This window comes from Xiphophorus hellerii, chromosome 15 (genome assembly GCF_003331165.1).
Source record: "Xiphophorus hellerii strain 12219 chromosome 15, Xiphophorus_hellerii-4.1, whole genome shotgun sequence".
In the NCBI taxonomy this organism is placed as follows: Eukaryota; Metazoa; Chordata; class Actinopteri; order Cyprinodontiformes; family Poeciliidae; genus Xiphophorus; species Xiphophorus hellerii.
In genome coordinates this window covers 10,120,432-10,136,432 of record NC_045686.1, presented here as the reverse complement: position 1 = coordinate 10,136,432, position 16,001 = coordinate 10,120,432, and the positions used below count along the sequence as shown (strand labels likewise).

Sequence of the window (16,001 nt, the reverse complement as noted above, 5' to 3'; positions counted from 1 at the left end):
TCACTGAATCACATCCTCTTCAATAGCTGGGTATGTAGTATAAATTATAATATAAGCATATTTCTTCTCATGTACTTATTCTTTCATGTGAGTTCAAATGGAATAAAAACACAAACAGCCAAACCTGGTCATTATTCCAATTTCTACTTCTGCTAAATTTCCGAGTCTCTGTTTTTGATCTTCAAGGTTAACTTGGTGTATTGTGGTCAGAAGGTAAAATACCTTTTGACCACAAAAGGTCTTGTGGAAAATAACTGTGTATTGCATCAGTTTGACAACAGTCACAGATGGATTTCTACGATCAGATAGAAGAACAACAACTTCCCTCCAAAACATGTAAAAGCTTCGTCTATCAAACAATGAAAATTGTCACTGGGTTGAACTTTAATTGTCACTGGGTTGAACTTTTAGTTTGGTTCTTCATTAATCAGTCATTTGTTTTTGTTTGTTTTTTATTTCTTAAGCAGCATTTCTTTCCCTGTGTCATAATTTTATATGAATATATATAATGTTCATTGAGAGCATATTAAACTGGCCAACTACTAGTTGGAATATAACTTCTTTTTGCTGCATTGGGGTGCCAAATATGATAATTAAGGCTAAAGTTTGTACAGTACTGTATTTGCTTTATAAAAGATCACACAACTTAAATGGGTTTTTTTGTTGGGTTTTTTTTACTATGTGCTTTTAAAAAGTGGGATGCAAAGGCATTTAATGACATACTCTCTCATCAAACAACTGATTTAAGGTGAACATGTTTTCATTTATTTTTTGGAAAATAACCAACTTCACTTTAACATATAAAGAACGTTTGTTCATTTGTCCAGCTGTTGCTTTGACTAATGCATCTATGGATCTAGATTCATGAGGACTCTGCATCCTATGAGATGCTCTGCTTCTGAGGTGCCTTATGTTAAGTTTCCTCCATTTTAATGATGCAACACTTTGAGAAATATACCGTAGTGTTGCAATTTTAAGCCGTGCCTTGTCTGAGCCATTTTAATAATTTTTTTTATTGAAGACAAACAAAAAGTCTCAAGGAAAACTGGAGAGTAAAACAACAGAAATTAGTTGTCCTAATTCTGTTTCATGGGGTCGTTGCCATTGAGTGTATACTAGTTTATTTATTAAAACTTGGCTTTTGCTTCAGTTACTTAAAGAAAACCAGACAATGGTTAAAATTCAGTGAAAACAAACGTAGAGTTATCATGTTGAGTTCAATGACAAGATCTGATGATAGTACTTGGACAATGAGGATTTTCTGTGGTTTCCTTTAATTTGACTCCTACTGTCCTTGCTTGGTCTTTCCTCTCTTCTTCCTTGCTTTTATTCTGCTCCCTGCTTCTTTTCGTGCTTCCCCTCAGCACTGGCTCTAAACTCTGCATCTTGGATTAGCAGCGAGCAGCCCCCCCCCCCCTTCCCCCCCACTCTCTCTCTCTCTGTCTAATTAGCACATTCTGTATAACCATTTAATATATCTAAATCTTTTTTTTTTTTAAACGCTGGGGTCTGCAGACACAGTGCTGCTCTGTAATTGTTAATAATGACTGACCGGGTTTTGTTGTTCTTCAAACAGGAAACTGGCTAAAAAACGAAAGGATGCCATTGGAACAACGAGACAGGAAATGACACACATGGTGAATGCAATGGACCGCAGCTATGCAGATCAGTCCACTCTGCATGGAGAGGATCCAATGGCTGTGACATTCATGGACTCCCATAACTACAACAACAGATGTAGGTTTTTAAATTCACACTTTGTCTTCTTTGAAATGAGTCTTTTCATCTATCTATTTTTTTTCACTATCTATGCCAGTGCAGGGTTGTCATTCTAAGAGTTATAAGTTGTGTCCAGAATTAAGTTATATCAACACATCCATATATACCAGAATTACGTTCTGATCTAGCTGATCTGTGTAATGTATACTTTTCAAATTCTACACCAAATTACTAAAAGGAATTAACTTTTCAATTATAGTTGAGATCTAAGTTAAAAGTTGAAAAACTTGCTGTGACTAAATAGTTGTCAAGTCGATGTTGAATCCATATGTTTATATAAGATAAACCTCAGTTCAAGTAAGTAGAGAATAATTTAGCCCTCACAGACATTTTAAAGTCAGACATTTTAAATTACTTTCACACCTTGTTTCCTTCCTTAGTGCCCAACGATCCTCTGGTTCCTACTGCAGTGTTGGGTGAGACTTTGGAAGTTATTGACTGTCCCATTTATCTACCAACATTTTACCCTTTAGAACTCATCAACTGTTGTCATCCACCCCATATGCTTGTTGCCCTGACATTTTTGTCCCTGTGCACCATTAATTACCTGTTGGACATAGTTAAATTCTCCTTTAAAAAAAATAAATGCTCAATACTTTAACATCTGCCATTTATTCTTGTGTCCCTGATAGATTGATTTATTCAAAGTTTACATTCTGAAAATATTTTTATTCTTTATACCAAAGGTCAATTAGTATTATACTTATGTAAGTTTTTTTTCATATTGGAGAATCATATAATTGTCAAAGTTAGTGTGAAATGTCAAAGATTAAAAGAGCTTCATGGTCATCTTTTTTGTGATTCGACACCTATCACCAATTTGTATTTGGCCAGCAGCCAAACATTTCAGTCATTATCCGGTGTTCATCTTCAATCACTTCCAGCTCCAAACATGGTTTTTGCTTCCTGCTGAGAGATATTGATATTCACAGTAATTACCAGCTATCTTCCTCGGAAATCTTTCTACATCCACAAAAAGACCACTTTGTACTCAAAAACGGACAAAAATTTATCACATCATCAGTGAAAAATGACAGCAGAATAAATCTGACACCTCTGCATCTTTGTCTGAAAGGTTACTGCTCAGTGATTTTTTTGAGTGCCTTTTATAGATGCAACTCTCCAGGGTTATTTTGGTCTAAAAGTCTTAAATTATGAAATTTGTAGCTTTTTTCCAATGTGGGTGTTGCTGTAGCTGTGGTATTGCACTCCCAATGTGCTTATTTGTGTGGTGTTGACACTGTCGCATGATGTGCCGTTCTGACATAACCTTAAGGCTTCTACTACCACAAAGCCACCAAACTGTGTTAATTAACTGGTCCATTGCCTCTAATGTGGAGTGAAGGGTGCAGTTCCAATCTGTCTTAGCCAATCAATTCACAGTGGAGGATGAAGTAGCAGGAAGTAGTAAATTAAGACACACTGTCAGGTCAGGTTTACTGTAAACTGGCCGGACGACAACTTAACTAAACTTTAACAGTCAGTAATGAGCTAATATGTCCTCAGAGTAGAGAAAAGCATCCGTTAGATTAAGTAAACAGTGTCTGTTAATAAACAAGAGGTGAAGATGTGTTGCAATATCTCGCTAATCCAATATGTTGCATTAGCAATATCTTGGATTGCTAATCTAATATTTTAGCAATCCAAGATATTATTACTGGTTTTAATAATGTTAAGCCATTATTAGGTCATTACCAATTGTTTTCTTTCCTGGATGTTTTACAAAATCAGCCATTGAGATCAATTCATTTCTCAGTAACTATGTACTTTACAATCTTCAAGGTCAAATTGGAGTATTGATGTCAAGAAATAAACCCAGGAAAATTAATTTACTCTAAGTAGGTTTCAGAAGTTTATATGAAATGAAAAGTTAAGTACATTTCCACTAGGTGGCACTGTGGTGGCGTGCAAGCAAAAGGACATTTTTTTCAATATATTTCCAGTTTATGTGAACACTATTTTGCATGTTAAAATTTTTCATTATTTCATTCTTGTTTTTTTTGTATCATCCAGTGTGCATAGATTTGTGAATTTCTTGCAAACAGATCAGAATTCAATCTGAATGACTAAGAAAGTATGAATGAACTGTGTTGCTCTTTTTTCTTTTATGCTGCATTTACATGTAGTTCCAATCACAGGTGAGTAAATAAGAAAAAAATGTACCCGTGTTTGTTTGTTGTTTGGTTTAAGAAAACTGATTTCTTATATCAGAATAAAGTGTCACACTTAATAGAACAATTTTAAATATTGAATATATAATTCTTTGTATTTTTTTTCAGGTTCCTTTTTCTGATACTTATCTTTAGATAACTTTAGATAAAATATCTTGCATCAAAATGAATAAAAATCAAATGCTTTTAGGAATCGTAATGTAGAAATTATAAAACCATGTGTTTGATTATTCAAAATCTAGCTTCTGTTAACTTTTTTTGGCTCTTTCTCTCTGCTTGCAGATGAAAACCACAGTGCTTCTGCAGCCGAGAATAGCAGGCTTCTGGATGTTCCTCGCTATCACTGTGAAGGAACAGAGTCTCCTTATCAGACAGGACAGCTGCACCCTGCCATCAGAGTGGCTGACCTTCTGCAGCACATCAACCTCATGAAAACATCTGACAGCTATGGCTTCAAGGAAGAATATGAAGTAATATTGTTAACTATTCAGTCCAAGAACCGCAAACAATTTTACGGTCTAATAGAAATGATGAAAATTTGCACGCATTAAGATAGCCAAGTATTCACTGCATTTTTTTATGCTGTGTTTTGCATGTTATCTAGTTTTATTATATTTAATGATGCATAACTTATAAACTTTCCTTTCTGTTGTTTGTGATTCAGAGTTTCTTTGAGGGCCAGTCAGCAACTTGGGATGTGGCAAAGAAAGAGCAGAATCGGACTAAAAATCGCTATGGAAACATTATAGCTTGTAAGTATGCAAAATTCATTTCTGTACCTTTAGGAACACAAATTACAAATTTGTGAGGATGAAATAAAAAAAGAAATATTAAGTGACAAGGACTAAGAACATGTCTTTGGCTTTTGAATTAATTAAAATGAGTAAAATCAAAACCTGAGTCTCTGGTTTTGAGTGGTTTGAAAAACTAAGAGCTTAGTTTTTAAGCTATTCATTTTTAAAGAGCTTAAAAAACTAAAATCGTTATAGTCTTTCTGCACCATAATTCTTCAGTTAAAATCTGATATTTAGCCCAGAATGAATTCAATTTCCAATTTGGTTTAAAAATTATGCACCAAAAGTCATAATAAAACACTGTCTTTATTTTCTCAGTTTTATTGTTGTAAATTTAATTTATAATAGATTTTACTCAAACAATGCAATGTCTTATTTTCTGTCTCTAGATGATCATTCAAGGGTTATTCTGCAGCCCATAGAAGACGACCCGTCCTCCGACTACATCAACGCCAACTACATCGATGTAAGTGGAAACACATCGAATGCTACTATTGGCTCCCAACGAAACCAACGAAACCACACTCCCTCGCTCGTATGTCAGGCCTATATACCTTTATTGCGTCTATCAGTCATCCATCAAACCATTTTATGCATCCTGCAGTGCCAAAATCACCCCACACATGCAGTTTCTGTGTTTTTCAAAGATGTTTGTTCTTTTGTCTTATTTCAAGATTAGTTCATCCATTAACACATCCTTTCTACACATAACAAATGACAATTTTGCCATTATTTAAATGTAAAACGTTTAATCATTTGTGCACAGGTGGGAAATGTGAACAACAATATACTGCAACATAGGGATGTGATGTAGCTGGTTTAAGAAAAAAAATCTTTATCTTTATGCCCTTTATTAAAGAATAAAAATTGTATAATGTAGGAACTTGTGGGGCTTAGATGTGACTAGTGACATTGGTTGTTTTTGAAAACCTTGGACAAATCCTGGTTATGTGTTTTCAGGTTTTAGTATTTGACTTTCCCAAAGCTAACCAAATGCAGCCAGCTTCTATGTACTCACAGCTTCTCATACCACACTTATTAAAACATGTAAACCTGATTTAGAAACATTATATTCAAAGTGTAAACAGATGAACTTGCATTATCCATATTCAATTTATTTTGAATCATCTGCTGGTCCATTTAACTGTTGCTCGGTAGCATGATTTGGATCTGTCAATCATTTCCATCTTCTACCTTTTTTTCCAGTTCTTGCTTCTACACATGTGTATGTCTTTTAATCATGTCATGCTTTTACAACGCTTCCAGCATGCCTTTCTGTACTATAATTTACTATCACTTAGATGCATGCTATAACTAAAAAGAAACAGAAATTAGTTTGAATAGTATAGACACTCTCCAATCCTTTCTGACACAGCTAATATAGCTGTTGCAGTGTCTTTTCTATTCAGTCTAATTCGCACTCTTAGACCACTGTTTTGCATGTTTATGGTCTTCCATTATGTCAATACAGCTTTTGTTCTGATTGACACCCACTGACATTGTTGTGCTTTCTTTCTTTCCTTCCTCCACTTGTTCTTTCTGCCTGTGGCTTGGGCTGTAGATTTGGCTGTACAGGGATGTAAGTATCACTGTAGATTCTTTCATTCACGCCCTTCAACTTTATGACACCAGTCCACCTACACATCCATGCATTGAACTGTCCTGATGTGCATCAAAAGACGATGCAGATCCTTGAGTTGCTGGGGCTTCTGCTGCATGAAAGTTGTCACTTCATCTTGCCCACCTGCCATCTTTCTTCAGATTTTTATGTATCTTGAAACTCTGTGCATTGACCCAATTTTTCAACTTCTGAAAACCTGGTTATGGTTTTCATTGGACTTATTGGTGTGCATGACGTAACAGTTGTATTGTAACGACATAGCAAAGTAATAATTAGATGTAAAACTAATATAAATAGTACAATGAGGACATTAAAAAGACATCCAGCCCCTTACACTAATGCTCAGCTGCAGGAAAAACTTAACCAAAGTCTTGTCAAGGCAGTAAAAAATATTTCTCCCAGCCAAGTAAAACAAAGGTTTGTGGTAAATGATCCAAATATTATCATAACATACCGACACTAGTGTTGTGCTTTCAGGGATATCAGAGACCAAGTCACTACATAGCTACTCAAGGTAAGATAGAGAAACAATTTAACTACATGCATCAGTTAATTTTTTTCATAAGATTAATGTCAGTCCACGAAACATATTATTTGTTTTTAAAGAAATGCTGTGTCTGTGTGTAGGTCCTGTTCATGAGACGGTGTATGATTTCTGGAGGATGGTGTGGCAGGAACAGTCGGCTTGCATTGTTATGGTAACCAATCTCGTGGAGGTTGGAAGGGTAAGTTGCGCCTTTTCTTTTGTTTATCATGTGTAGCAAGGTTACATTATTTGAAAATGCTTTGTTTTGTTCTTTACACTCAAATCTTTAGCAGCATAAAATGTTTTTTTCAACACTGGAATCTAATCTATTTAGGGCGACACTTTATTTTAGCCATCTAAACCTTATCACGTGGAAGGCGGTTTTTGTCATTTCTAACATAATCTTGACGTTTGCTTTTTCCAGGTTAAGTGCTACAAGTACTGGCCAGATGATGCTGAGGTATACGGAGACTTCAAAGTGACTTTTGTGGAGGTGGAACCCTTGGCTGAATATGTGGTCCGCACATTCACCCTGGAGAGGGTAAGACGTGTTTTATCTTCTTCACCCCAATTTGAAAGTATGAGCTGCTATGATGATATATGCAGTTGTCCATACCATATGTTGTTATTAGACACTTTTCACTTTTTATTATGTGTAACTTTCCCTGTAAAATTTTTAGAAGTGAGAATTTGAGAAGAAAACAGTGTACTGTATTTAGGTTTTCGGGAGCCAATTCAAACTTAAACCAGACTTTATAACACTTTATGCAACATTTCCTCAGCTCGTGAAGATCATTTAACAATGAAACTAAAGTCTCCTGAATTTATTATCTTGCCTCCTGTGTTTCAGTATTCTATCTGCATTGTATTGAAAACGTAAATAAATTTTTTTAATATGGTAATTTGCTTTAAATTAAACACTAGGAGGCTTGAAACTTTCAGCTCAATGCCACCATTTATCTATGTTTAATAGCTCAACCATAGTCTACCTGGCTACTAAAACTTCCTGTGTCTTGTTGCTTCTACACTAACAAAACATATTTGTTTTCATTCAGCGTGGCTTTAATGAGGTGCGAGAGGTCAAGCAATTCCACTTCACTGGCTGGCCTGATCACGGCGTTCCATATCACGCCACTGGACTACTTTCCTTCATCCGCAGAGTCAAAATGTCCAACCCTCCGTCCGCTGGGCCGATAGTGGTTCACTGCAGGTATGACTATTTGTGCAGATTTTTACATAGTAAACATACAATGCTGACCACACTTATTGACAACCATTAAAAGATTAACCTTTTATTGTAGTGATACAATCTAATTGGGAAAAACTTAACAAAAATGTTTTACCAAGGCACTTCACAAGAGCATCAACTCCAGAAAATTTACTTCCTGAACTCTTTTTGTGTTAGATTATGGTTCTGCAATAAAAGAGGAAATAATTTTACGCATTTTTACAATGAGGGCCAATAAGTGTGTCTAAGCATTGAAACTAGAATGCCTTCTGGACTTCTAGAGATTAAAATGAATATTGATTTTGACATTTTAAATATACAACTTACCATCCATCCATCTTTCTGCAGTGCTGGAGCAGGGCGCACAGGCTGTTTCATTGTGATCGACATCATGTTGGACATGGCAGAGAGAGAAGGAGTCGTCGACATCTACAACTGTGTAAAAGCTCTCCGCTCCAGGAGGATCAACATGGTACAGACTGAGGTGACTGCATTACCCATCCTCCATCTGCATCCTCTCCTTAGCTTAGACAGAAGAAAACCCTCACCTGCAGAATCAGCCATCAGCATGGTACAGATGGCTAAGCTGTAGGTAGATATCTAAAATTTTCATACACAAGTCACCTCATCACAATTAGAACATAAATATGGTTATGGTTAAATTCTGACCAAAGGTGCCTGGAATAAAGCTTTTTTGATTCTAAAATCAGATACACCACAGACGATTTACTTCTTCAATGTCAGCCTGTTTAAGTTCAACAGGCTTAGAATCTGTCATATCTTAAAGGGTTCATAGCTGTTCATTGGCTATCTCCTCATACAAAAAGCTATCTGTTATTTGCTTAAAAAGTTTAAAATATACAATTTTCTGAGCAGATTGACACAAAAGTAAGAAAAGCCACAACATAATTTCATTTCATCTCATCCATACATCCATTTTCCATGAGTCTTCATTCACATACAGCGTCTTCATCCTCACTTTCACCTTCACTTCAACTTTTTTTGTCTTATATGTGTGGTTGTTTCACTTTTACAGTATTTACTATGTCTTTCCTGTTTTAAATATTTAAATGTTCTGTGGTTTGAATCATGAACAGGAGCAGTATATCTTCATCCATGATGCCATCCTAGAGGCTTGTCTATGTGGAGAGACAGCAATACCAGTTTGTGAGTTCAAAGCAGCGTATTATGAGTTGATTCGCATCGACTCCCAGACCAACTCATCACACCTGAAGGATGAGTTCCAGGTAAACTGGGATCTTTTTACTTTTAATGACAGACCTTTTAAGTTTTTGCTCTATCTGTTTAGAAACATGAGGTGAAGTAAAAACATTTAGGAGGAAGAGCTGCTGATCAAGTAAACATTTGTTTCATCTATTATTTGTATTCTTAGGAGCCTGATTGATTTTAATAACCCATGTAAGCATTTAGTGTTGTGTTCATAGTTCTGCTTCTTAAAGTATCCTTAATAATGACATTTTCCTCTGATAATCTTATTTTTTCAAATGTCTTGCTGGAAAAGTAGTAACTTCCAAGTTCCAAATCTGAACAAGTAAAGCAAAGCAATTTGTCCACATTGATGACAAATTGTCACCTAATGTTATGAAATGATAAAAGTTTAAAATATATGAATGCTCTTGAAAGCGACTATAAACTTGTTTGTGTTCACATGCTTAGATTATTTAGTTCTTCCCATTTCAGGTTGTTTACTAACAACAAACATTGAAAACTGGGTCCGACTTGTTTGTCCAGAGCACATTTAACAGTCAGAAGCTCAAAAAAAAAAAAAATCTTTATAAACAGTTCATTTTCCGCAATGCTTATACTTGAATGTACCTGCTTCTTAAAGATGTGTACTAATTTTAAATTCATCCTTTTTTCTTTGTTGCCAGACATTAAACTCAGTGACTCCACAGCCTCAGCCAGAAGACTGCAGCATTGCACTGTTGCCTAGAAACCAAGATAAGAACCGCTTTATGGATGGCCTTCCTCCTGATAGATGCCTGCCCTTTCTCATCACAATAGATGGAGAAAGCAGCAATTACATCAATGCTGCTTTGATGGATGTAAGTCGAAGCCTTATCTAATGCACATATTGTATAGGAAGGTTGTGTTATTTTCAACTAATGTAGCAGGAGTAGTTTGGGACATGGTGTGGTCTTTTCATAAGACATTGTTGTGTAAAAATTTAAGAGATGTGTTGCTTTTAACACATGATTAAGAAAAGTAACAACAAATCTTTAAATAATGTATTATTTTGTCCCAAACTGCAGTCAAATTTTTCTGTTGAAAATGATACAGACTTTTAAAAACTAGAGTTTATTAAAAAACTGAAACATTTGCATATATTTTCTACAGATATACACACACAGACTCCCCCTTCCTGTTTGTGTGATGCTGTGTTTGTGGTTTTAGCAGCAGAAGGCTAGAGACAAATCCAGGTTCTAAAAAGACCGACCGCTAGCTTCTCTGGCCACCACAAAAAAAATTTATTGCTCTGGCAACAGTTGACATGGCTGTTTCAAACATGCCATCAGCTAAAATACAGCAATTTTGGTTCTGCAGAAATTTAAGGATATCAGTTTATTTGATCGTTTTCAATTGGTCAGAGGCACATAAACCACAGTAAGGGGTGGGTTGTAGGTATGTCAGTAGTTTCTGTTATTAATAAATTGAAATACAAACATGTTTTTTTTGATCGAAATGTGGCTTCTCTCCAGCAAAGCTGCTGGAGGACAAAATGCTGCAGCCAGTGTAAAACTAATGAGATTCAGATGTTTATATTTCAAATTTAGTCACTTACCTCTGGCCTCTCTCTAACCAAGCTGTCAGAAGAGTTCCAGGTAATGGGATATGACTTCAAATCTCCAATACTGGATTTGTTTCATGGCTTCAGTGTTGTTCAGCGACCGATTTCATGTTTTACTCACAGACTTCATTGTGACACTAGAATCTCATCATTATCATGATTTATTACCCACCAAAGTCATTCATGCTTCTGTTCCATGTGTAATCGCTCATTCTCATCCAGAATAATGTTGGGCTCATTTAAGTTTCAGTTCAGTAAGTTCATCATGTCAGTAACAGTAATAGTCAATAGTGAGTTACATGTCAGTGTAACTAGCATTTTTACATTGTCTGATGTGATCTTTGTTCAAGTATACTTGCTGAACTAACTGAACATAAGGCTAACTGAGTCCTTTAAATGTAAATAGTACATTTGGCCTAAATGTGTTTGCATGCTCCCGACCCTGGCAGTTAAAACCCACCGCATGATCACCTGACCAGACATTTCCCCTTTTTATTATGCTTCTGTTCCATCTCACACACTGTGCTGCTTGTATTGTGTGTGGAAGAGAGAACAACAGAGAAACGTCAGGGACAGATGTCTAATAATGCTGTGTTTTCTTTTTCTGTGAAAGAAACATTTCAAATAATCAGTTTTGTCTCTGGCCTGCAGAGTTACCGGCAACCTGCGGCATTCATCGTTACCCAGCATCCTTTGCCCAGCACAGTTAAAGACTTTTGGCGACTAGTTTATGACTATGGCTGTACCAGTCTGGTGATGCTGAATGAGATCGACTTGGCTCAGGTAAAGCACTTTTGATTATAATAAATACCCCTATAATAAAAACTACAAATATACATGTTCAACCACTCTACCAACGTTAGAATAATAGAGAAAAAAATCCCCGATGACAAGAAAGTATATAGCAGGAGAAGGGAAATTGTGTTCATAAGTTGTTATGTCCTCAAAAGATTTAATTTTAATTGTTTTTTCTTTCACATCTATGTTCATACATAGGGTTGTCCTCAGTACTGGCCAGAAGAGGGCATGCTGCGTTATGGTCCAGTCCAGGTTGAATGTATGTCTTGCTTGATGGACTGTGATGTCATTAGCAGACTCTTCAGGGTCTGTAACCTCACCAGGGTTAGTACGCTGATTTGATTCATGTTAACTGGGCTCAATATCTTTTGCCAAATTCTCCAGCAAATATCTGCTTATGTGTGACAGTCTTTTTTTTAAAATATTCCAGCCACAGGAAGGCTACCTAATGGTTCGTCAGTTCCAGTACCTCGGTTGGGCCGGACACAGAGACGTTCCTGCATCCAAACGCTCCTTCCTGAAATTGATACTTCAGGTCGACCAGTGGCAGCGGGAGGGAGAGGAAGGAGAAGGAAGAACCATTGTGCATTGCTTGTAAGTTAACAGCACATCAAATCTTTACATTTAGTTTTAAAAGGACAGGTTCAAGCTTACAGTAGTCAGATTTAGCAATTCTTCGGTGGACAAGTCTTTTTTATAGCAAGTAGTAATTTGTGCCAGACACCATAATAAGTGCCCTATGAAAGGATCCGAAACAACACCTGAAACATTTTGTGCAGTCTGTGAGGTCAGAATGTAATATTTTCTGTATTTTGTAGAAATGGCGGTGGGCGTAGCGGAGTATTCTGTGCCAGTAGCATTGTGTGTGAGATGGCAAAGAGACAAAACGTGGTTGATGTATTCCACGCTGTGAAGACTCTGAGAAACAGCAAACCCAACATGGTGGATACTCCCGTAAGTTGCTCTTATATTAGAATCACGCATACACATGCACACCAATAATATGTGATTAACCTACCTATGACCATCTGAATTAAATGTAGCCTTAATGCATTACTTTGTTAATTTCTGCTTGTTCAATTACTTTCATTGAACCAAAGGAGCTTTTGTTGATTTAAATGGTTTTCTACCTGTTTATGTAAAGATTCTGACCCTAAGCTGAGGTACATCCAGTAACTAGATCACTTCTGTTTTACTTCTTATGACTTGCTACAACTTGGAGGTATATTCCTTTTCCCAGCCTGCTGTGTGTGCTCTTTGATGATGCTACCTGTGGTCTTAATGAACCACAAACTTTTTATTTTACTGAGTTTTTTTAAACTTGTTTTTCCGTGCACTATAAGTTTATTGAATATTTGTTTCCATTTTCCCACAGGAACAATATCGGTTCTGCTACGATCTGGCTCTCGAGTTCATTGAGTCGTCTTAAGAAGAGCAGAGAAGTTCACAGGAAAGTGAAGATATTCTGTTCTGTTCTTGTATTTGATCTTTTGCCTTTGCTTGGTCCTGATTCCCCTCTGTCGTGTTCTGTAGCATCAATTTATTTTTTTGGCTCGACAAATGGTGCAATCAAAGTCCGCTCTGTACAGTGTTGTGAGGCAAAAGGAAATCTTCAGACTTTTAAATAAGAGTGAGATGACGAGGACTGCAGCAGAAGATGTTAATGCTTTTGAATCTTTATGCTTATGGTACAGCGTTTTGAGTGCCAGTGGGGTCCTGTATGTTTTTGAGCCCCAATTTAAATGTCAAGCCTCTCAACCACAAACCCCTTCCCCATGAACTCGATGCTTTGTGTTGTTACAGCTGCAGTATTCAGTGTGAACTGTAGATGTCTCCCTTCCTTTGCGAAGCTGTAACCACTTTTATTTTGTTGAACTGCAAGTTAAAGTGATGCCATGTTCCCATTTTCACGCTGATTTCCGAGTATTTCATCAGTGTTGAGTATCTCATCATGGTGATGTCTGAATATTTGCGGTCTGTAATTTTGTACCAGAACTAGAAACCTAATGTTACAGCCCAGTCAAACTCTGTGGATGTTTTTGTTTCTTTCTAGGGCACTGTCATGTTATTGTCAGGTCACAGTGAATTCTGAGGTTTAGCACCATGATCTTTCACCAATTTTGTTCCTATTTTAAATTAGTTACACAAAACTGTTTGATAACAGAATATAGATGAAGACAATTACCTTTGTATTAATACGAGTTTACAAGTTTTATTTTTTTCCATTTTGCTTCTTGTTGTATCATGTACTAATCTACTGAATATAAATGCTGAAGTACTTTTTCTATCCCAAATTGTAAAATAGACCACTTTTCCATCACATTTATGTTTGTTTTAGGGCTGGGCCCAATGCATTTTTAATTCATCCAGTTCACAAACATAGCTTCATTAAAAAAACACATTTAGGCAGAATTTAATTATAAAAGAAATCAGTTTCCTCTATTTTCAAAAACACACAGATTTGTAGTTTTGCTTTCGTTTTGGAATGATTTGGAAGTGAACTGACCCCAGGTGTCATTTGTTCTGTGCACTGGTGGCCAACACTTTTTGTTTGAATATTATTATTTTGTAGCTGATGTTTATTCATAAGCCAAAGACTTTGTGTAAATATGTCTATACGGATGAAGCACATTGTTTGTATTTATTGTTTGTTTATTGCATTGCTTGTAAGAACAATCATTTTTCATTCCATGTTTACTCCACCAACAGCGCTTCTTAAACTGCTTATGGAGATGAACAAACTCGTCGTCTTCATATGGAATCATGGGAGTATTTGTTGAGCCTGTTGTGGATCATCATGTCAGATATCGCATCTGATTAGTTTGAGTCCATGAAGAAGAGTTTAAGAATCCCTGATGAAAGCTGTGTATTAAAGCTTTAGGAGTAGTATTCAGTATTTAGGTGAAATCCAATAGTATCGTTTTTTGTTTTCTTTTTAAGATTTTAAAGTAAAGATACTTTTTTGTTTTTCTTTTGTGTAAAAGCTCACTTTTCTGTTTGTGGTCAGTAGAACATCGGTGCATTTGAGTTTTCTTGGATAATGGCCTGCATCCTGAACTTCTTAGATGGGATGAGCTGTTTGTCTTCATCCTTATGTCCTGTTTATCATCATCGCTGAACATACAGTGAGTGATGTCAACAGGCTTAGTTGAAGAAACATGGAGAGCTGTAATACATGTACATTTATTGTGCCTAATCATTTACATTTCCAAACTGAAACAAGCATTTTTGACATTGACCTCGAGCAGGGCTTTGTTCAATGTGTTCTTATGGACGATCAGTGTTTTCAGTTCCTTGAGCCTGCATTTATTGTGTTTAATCCATGAAAATGCTTCTTTTGAGGCTTTACAAACTTAACAGATTGAACTTTATTGTAAATAAAAGATCAGATGTTCCACCCTGTTTCTGAAAGTAACAATGGGTTCAATTTAAGGACATTTGTTCTATTGTAGATAAAAGAAAATGTAAGAATAAACATTTGTGCTCAAAAATGCTATGGTTTTCACTGAAGAAGTGAACATCAGCCTTCAGTTTTCGTTTTCTACAGATTTCTGATCTGACCCAACAAAGTTGCAGAAAATCTAAAGATGCGTATCCATACTTTTTTTAAAAATATATATTATTGGTGTTTTTGGAAAGTATGTACAATACAAAAAAACCTTCAATTATTCGGCTTTGGGGACACTGAGTAAAAAAAAAAAAAGGAACAGTTTTTTTTTTCTTAGGAAATTGTTGCCCCAAAAAAGAGAGAAAGAAGCTGGTGTCTGGGTGAGAGGCCAGTCTAAGTATGACATTAATATTCATGGTTCATAATTATTCTTGTCTGTAATGTTTGGCTTCTTTGCTGTAATAAAAAAACAGTTCTTTAACTAAAACCTTTGGGTTCATGGCTTCTCAGTATCATCTTCTGATTATAAAATATCATAATCTCCTGAAGACCTTTACAGCAGGTGGGTTTTGAGATTCATTAATTATATCTAACACATCATAATTACAGGTTTACTCTGAGCTGCTGCTGTTATAAGACATGAAACTACATTATTTTTTTATACTTATTGAGACCTGTCTCTTTGCTTAAAATGACAGGAAAGAAGTGGAACAGCAACGGAAGTAGACAAGAGGTCCCGTGTAACTCTGGAGGAGTCTGTCAACTTGACAAGCTTTAGTCATTTCCTCAACAATTCTGTTATCTAAGAAAAAGTGGCAAGGGAAAAAAAAAAATCCGTAAAAGTCTTGCTTACAGTTTGTCAAAAGCCGTGTGGGTGACACAGAAAA

The 16,001-nt window shown here is 36.0% G+C and overlaps 1 protein-coding gene across 16 annotated transcripts in view; it reads left to right on the top strand.

Moving 5' to 3' along the window:
* The window catches only part of ptprk (protein tyrosine phosphatase receptor type K), a 103,664-nt gene extending 88,063 nt beyond the window's left edge, over window positions 1–15,601 (top strand). For 3 of the 16 annotated variants that reach the window (XM_032584755.1, XM_032584756.1, XM_032584750.1), the window contains 20 exons: window positions 1,577–1,737; window positions 2,160–2,195; window positions 3,906–3,917; window positions 4,233–4,420; window positions 4,615–4,702; window positions 5,134–5,279; window positions 6,306–6,323; window positions 6,843–6,879; window positions 6,993–7,090; window positions 7,316–7,432; window positions 7,947–8,101; window positions 8,468–8,603; window positions 9,217–9,366; window positions 10,012–10,185; window positions 10,945–10,962; window positions 11,580–11,711; window positions 11,925–12,050; window positions 12,157–12,320; window positions 12,545–12,680; window positions 13,102–15,601. In XM_032584755.1, coding sequence (XP_032440646.1) covers window positions 1,577–1,737; window positions 2,160–2,195; window positions 3,906–3,917; window positions 4,233–4,420; window positions 4,615–4,702; window positions 5,134–5,279; window positions 6,306–6,323; window positions 6,843–6,879; window positions 6,993–7,090; window positions 7,316–7,432; window positions 7,947–8,101; window positions 8,468–8,603; window positions 9,217–9,366; window positions 10,012–10,185; window positions 10,945–10,962; window positions 11,580–11,711; window positions 11,925–12,050; window positions 12,157–12,320; window positions 12,545–12,680; window positions 13,102–13,155 — 2,146 coding nt within the window. In that variant the 3' untranslated portion in view covers window positions 13,156–15,601. The remainder of the gene's footprint in view (window positions 1–1,576; window positions 1,738–2,159; window positions 2,196–3,905; window positions 3,918–4,232; window positions 4,421–4,614; window positions 4,703–5,133; window positions 5,280–6,305; window positions 6,324–6,842; window positions 6,880–6,992; window positions 7,091–7,315; window positions 7,433–7,946; window positions 8,102–8,467; window positions 8,604–9,216; window positions 9,367–10,011; window positions 10,186–10,944; window positions 10,963–11,579; window positions 11,712–11,924; window positions 12,051–12,156; window positions 12,321–12,544; window positions 12,681–13,101) is intronic. The other 13 variants (XM_032584766.1, XM_032584764.1, XM_032584758.1 and 10 more) reach the window with 12 other exon arrangements.
* Window positions 15,602–16,001: the final 400 nt, after the last annotated feature.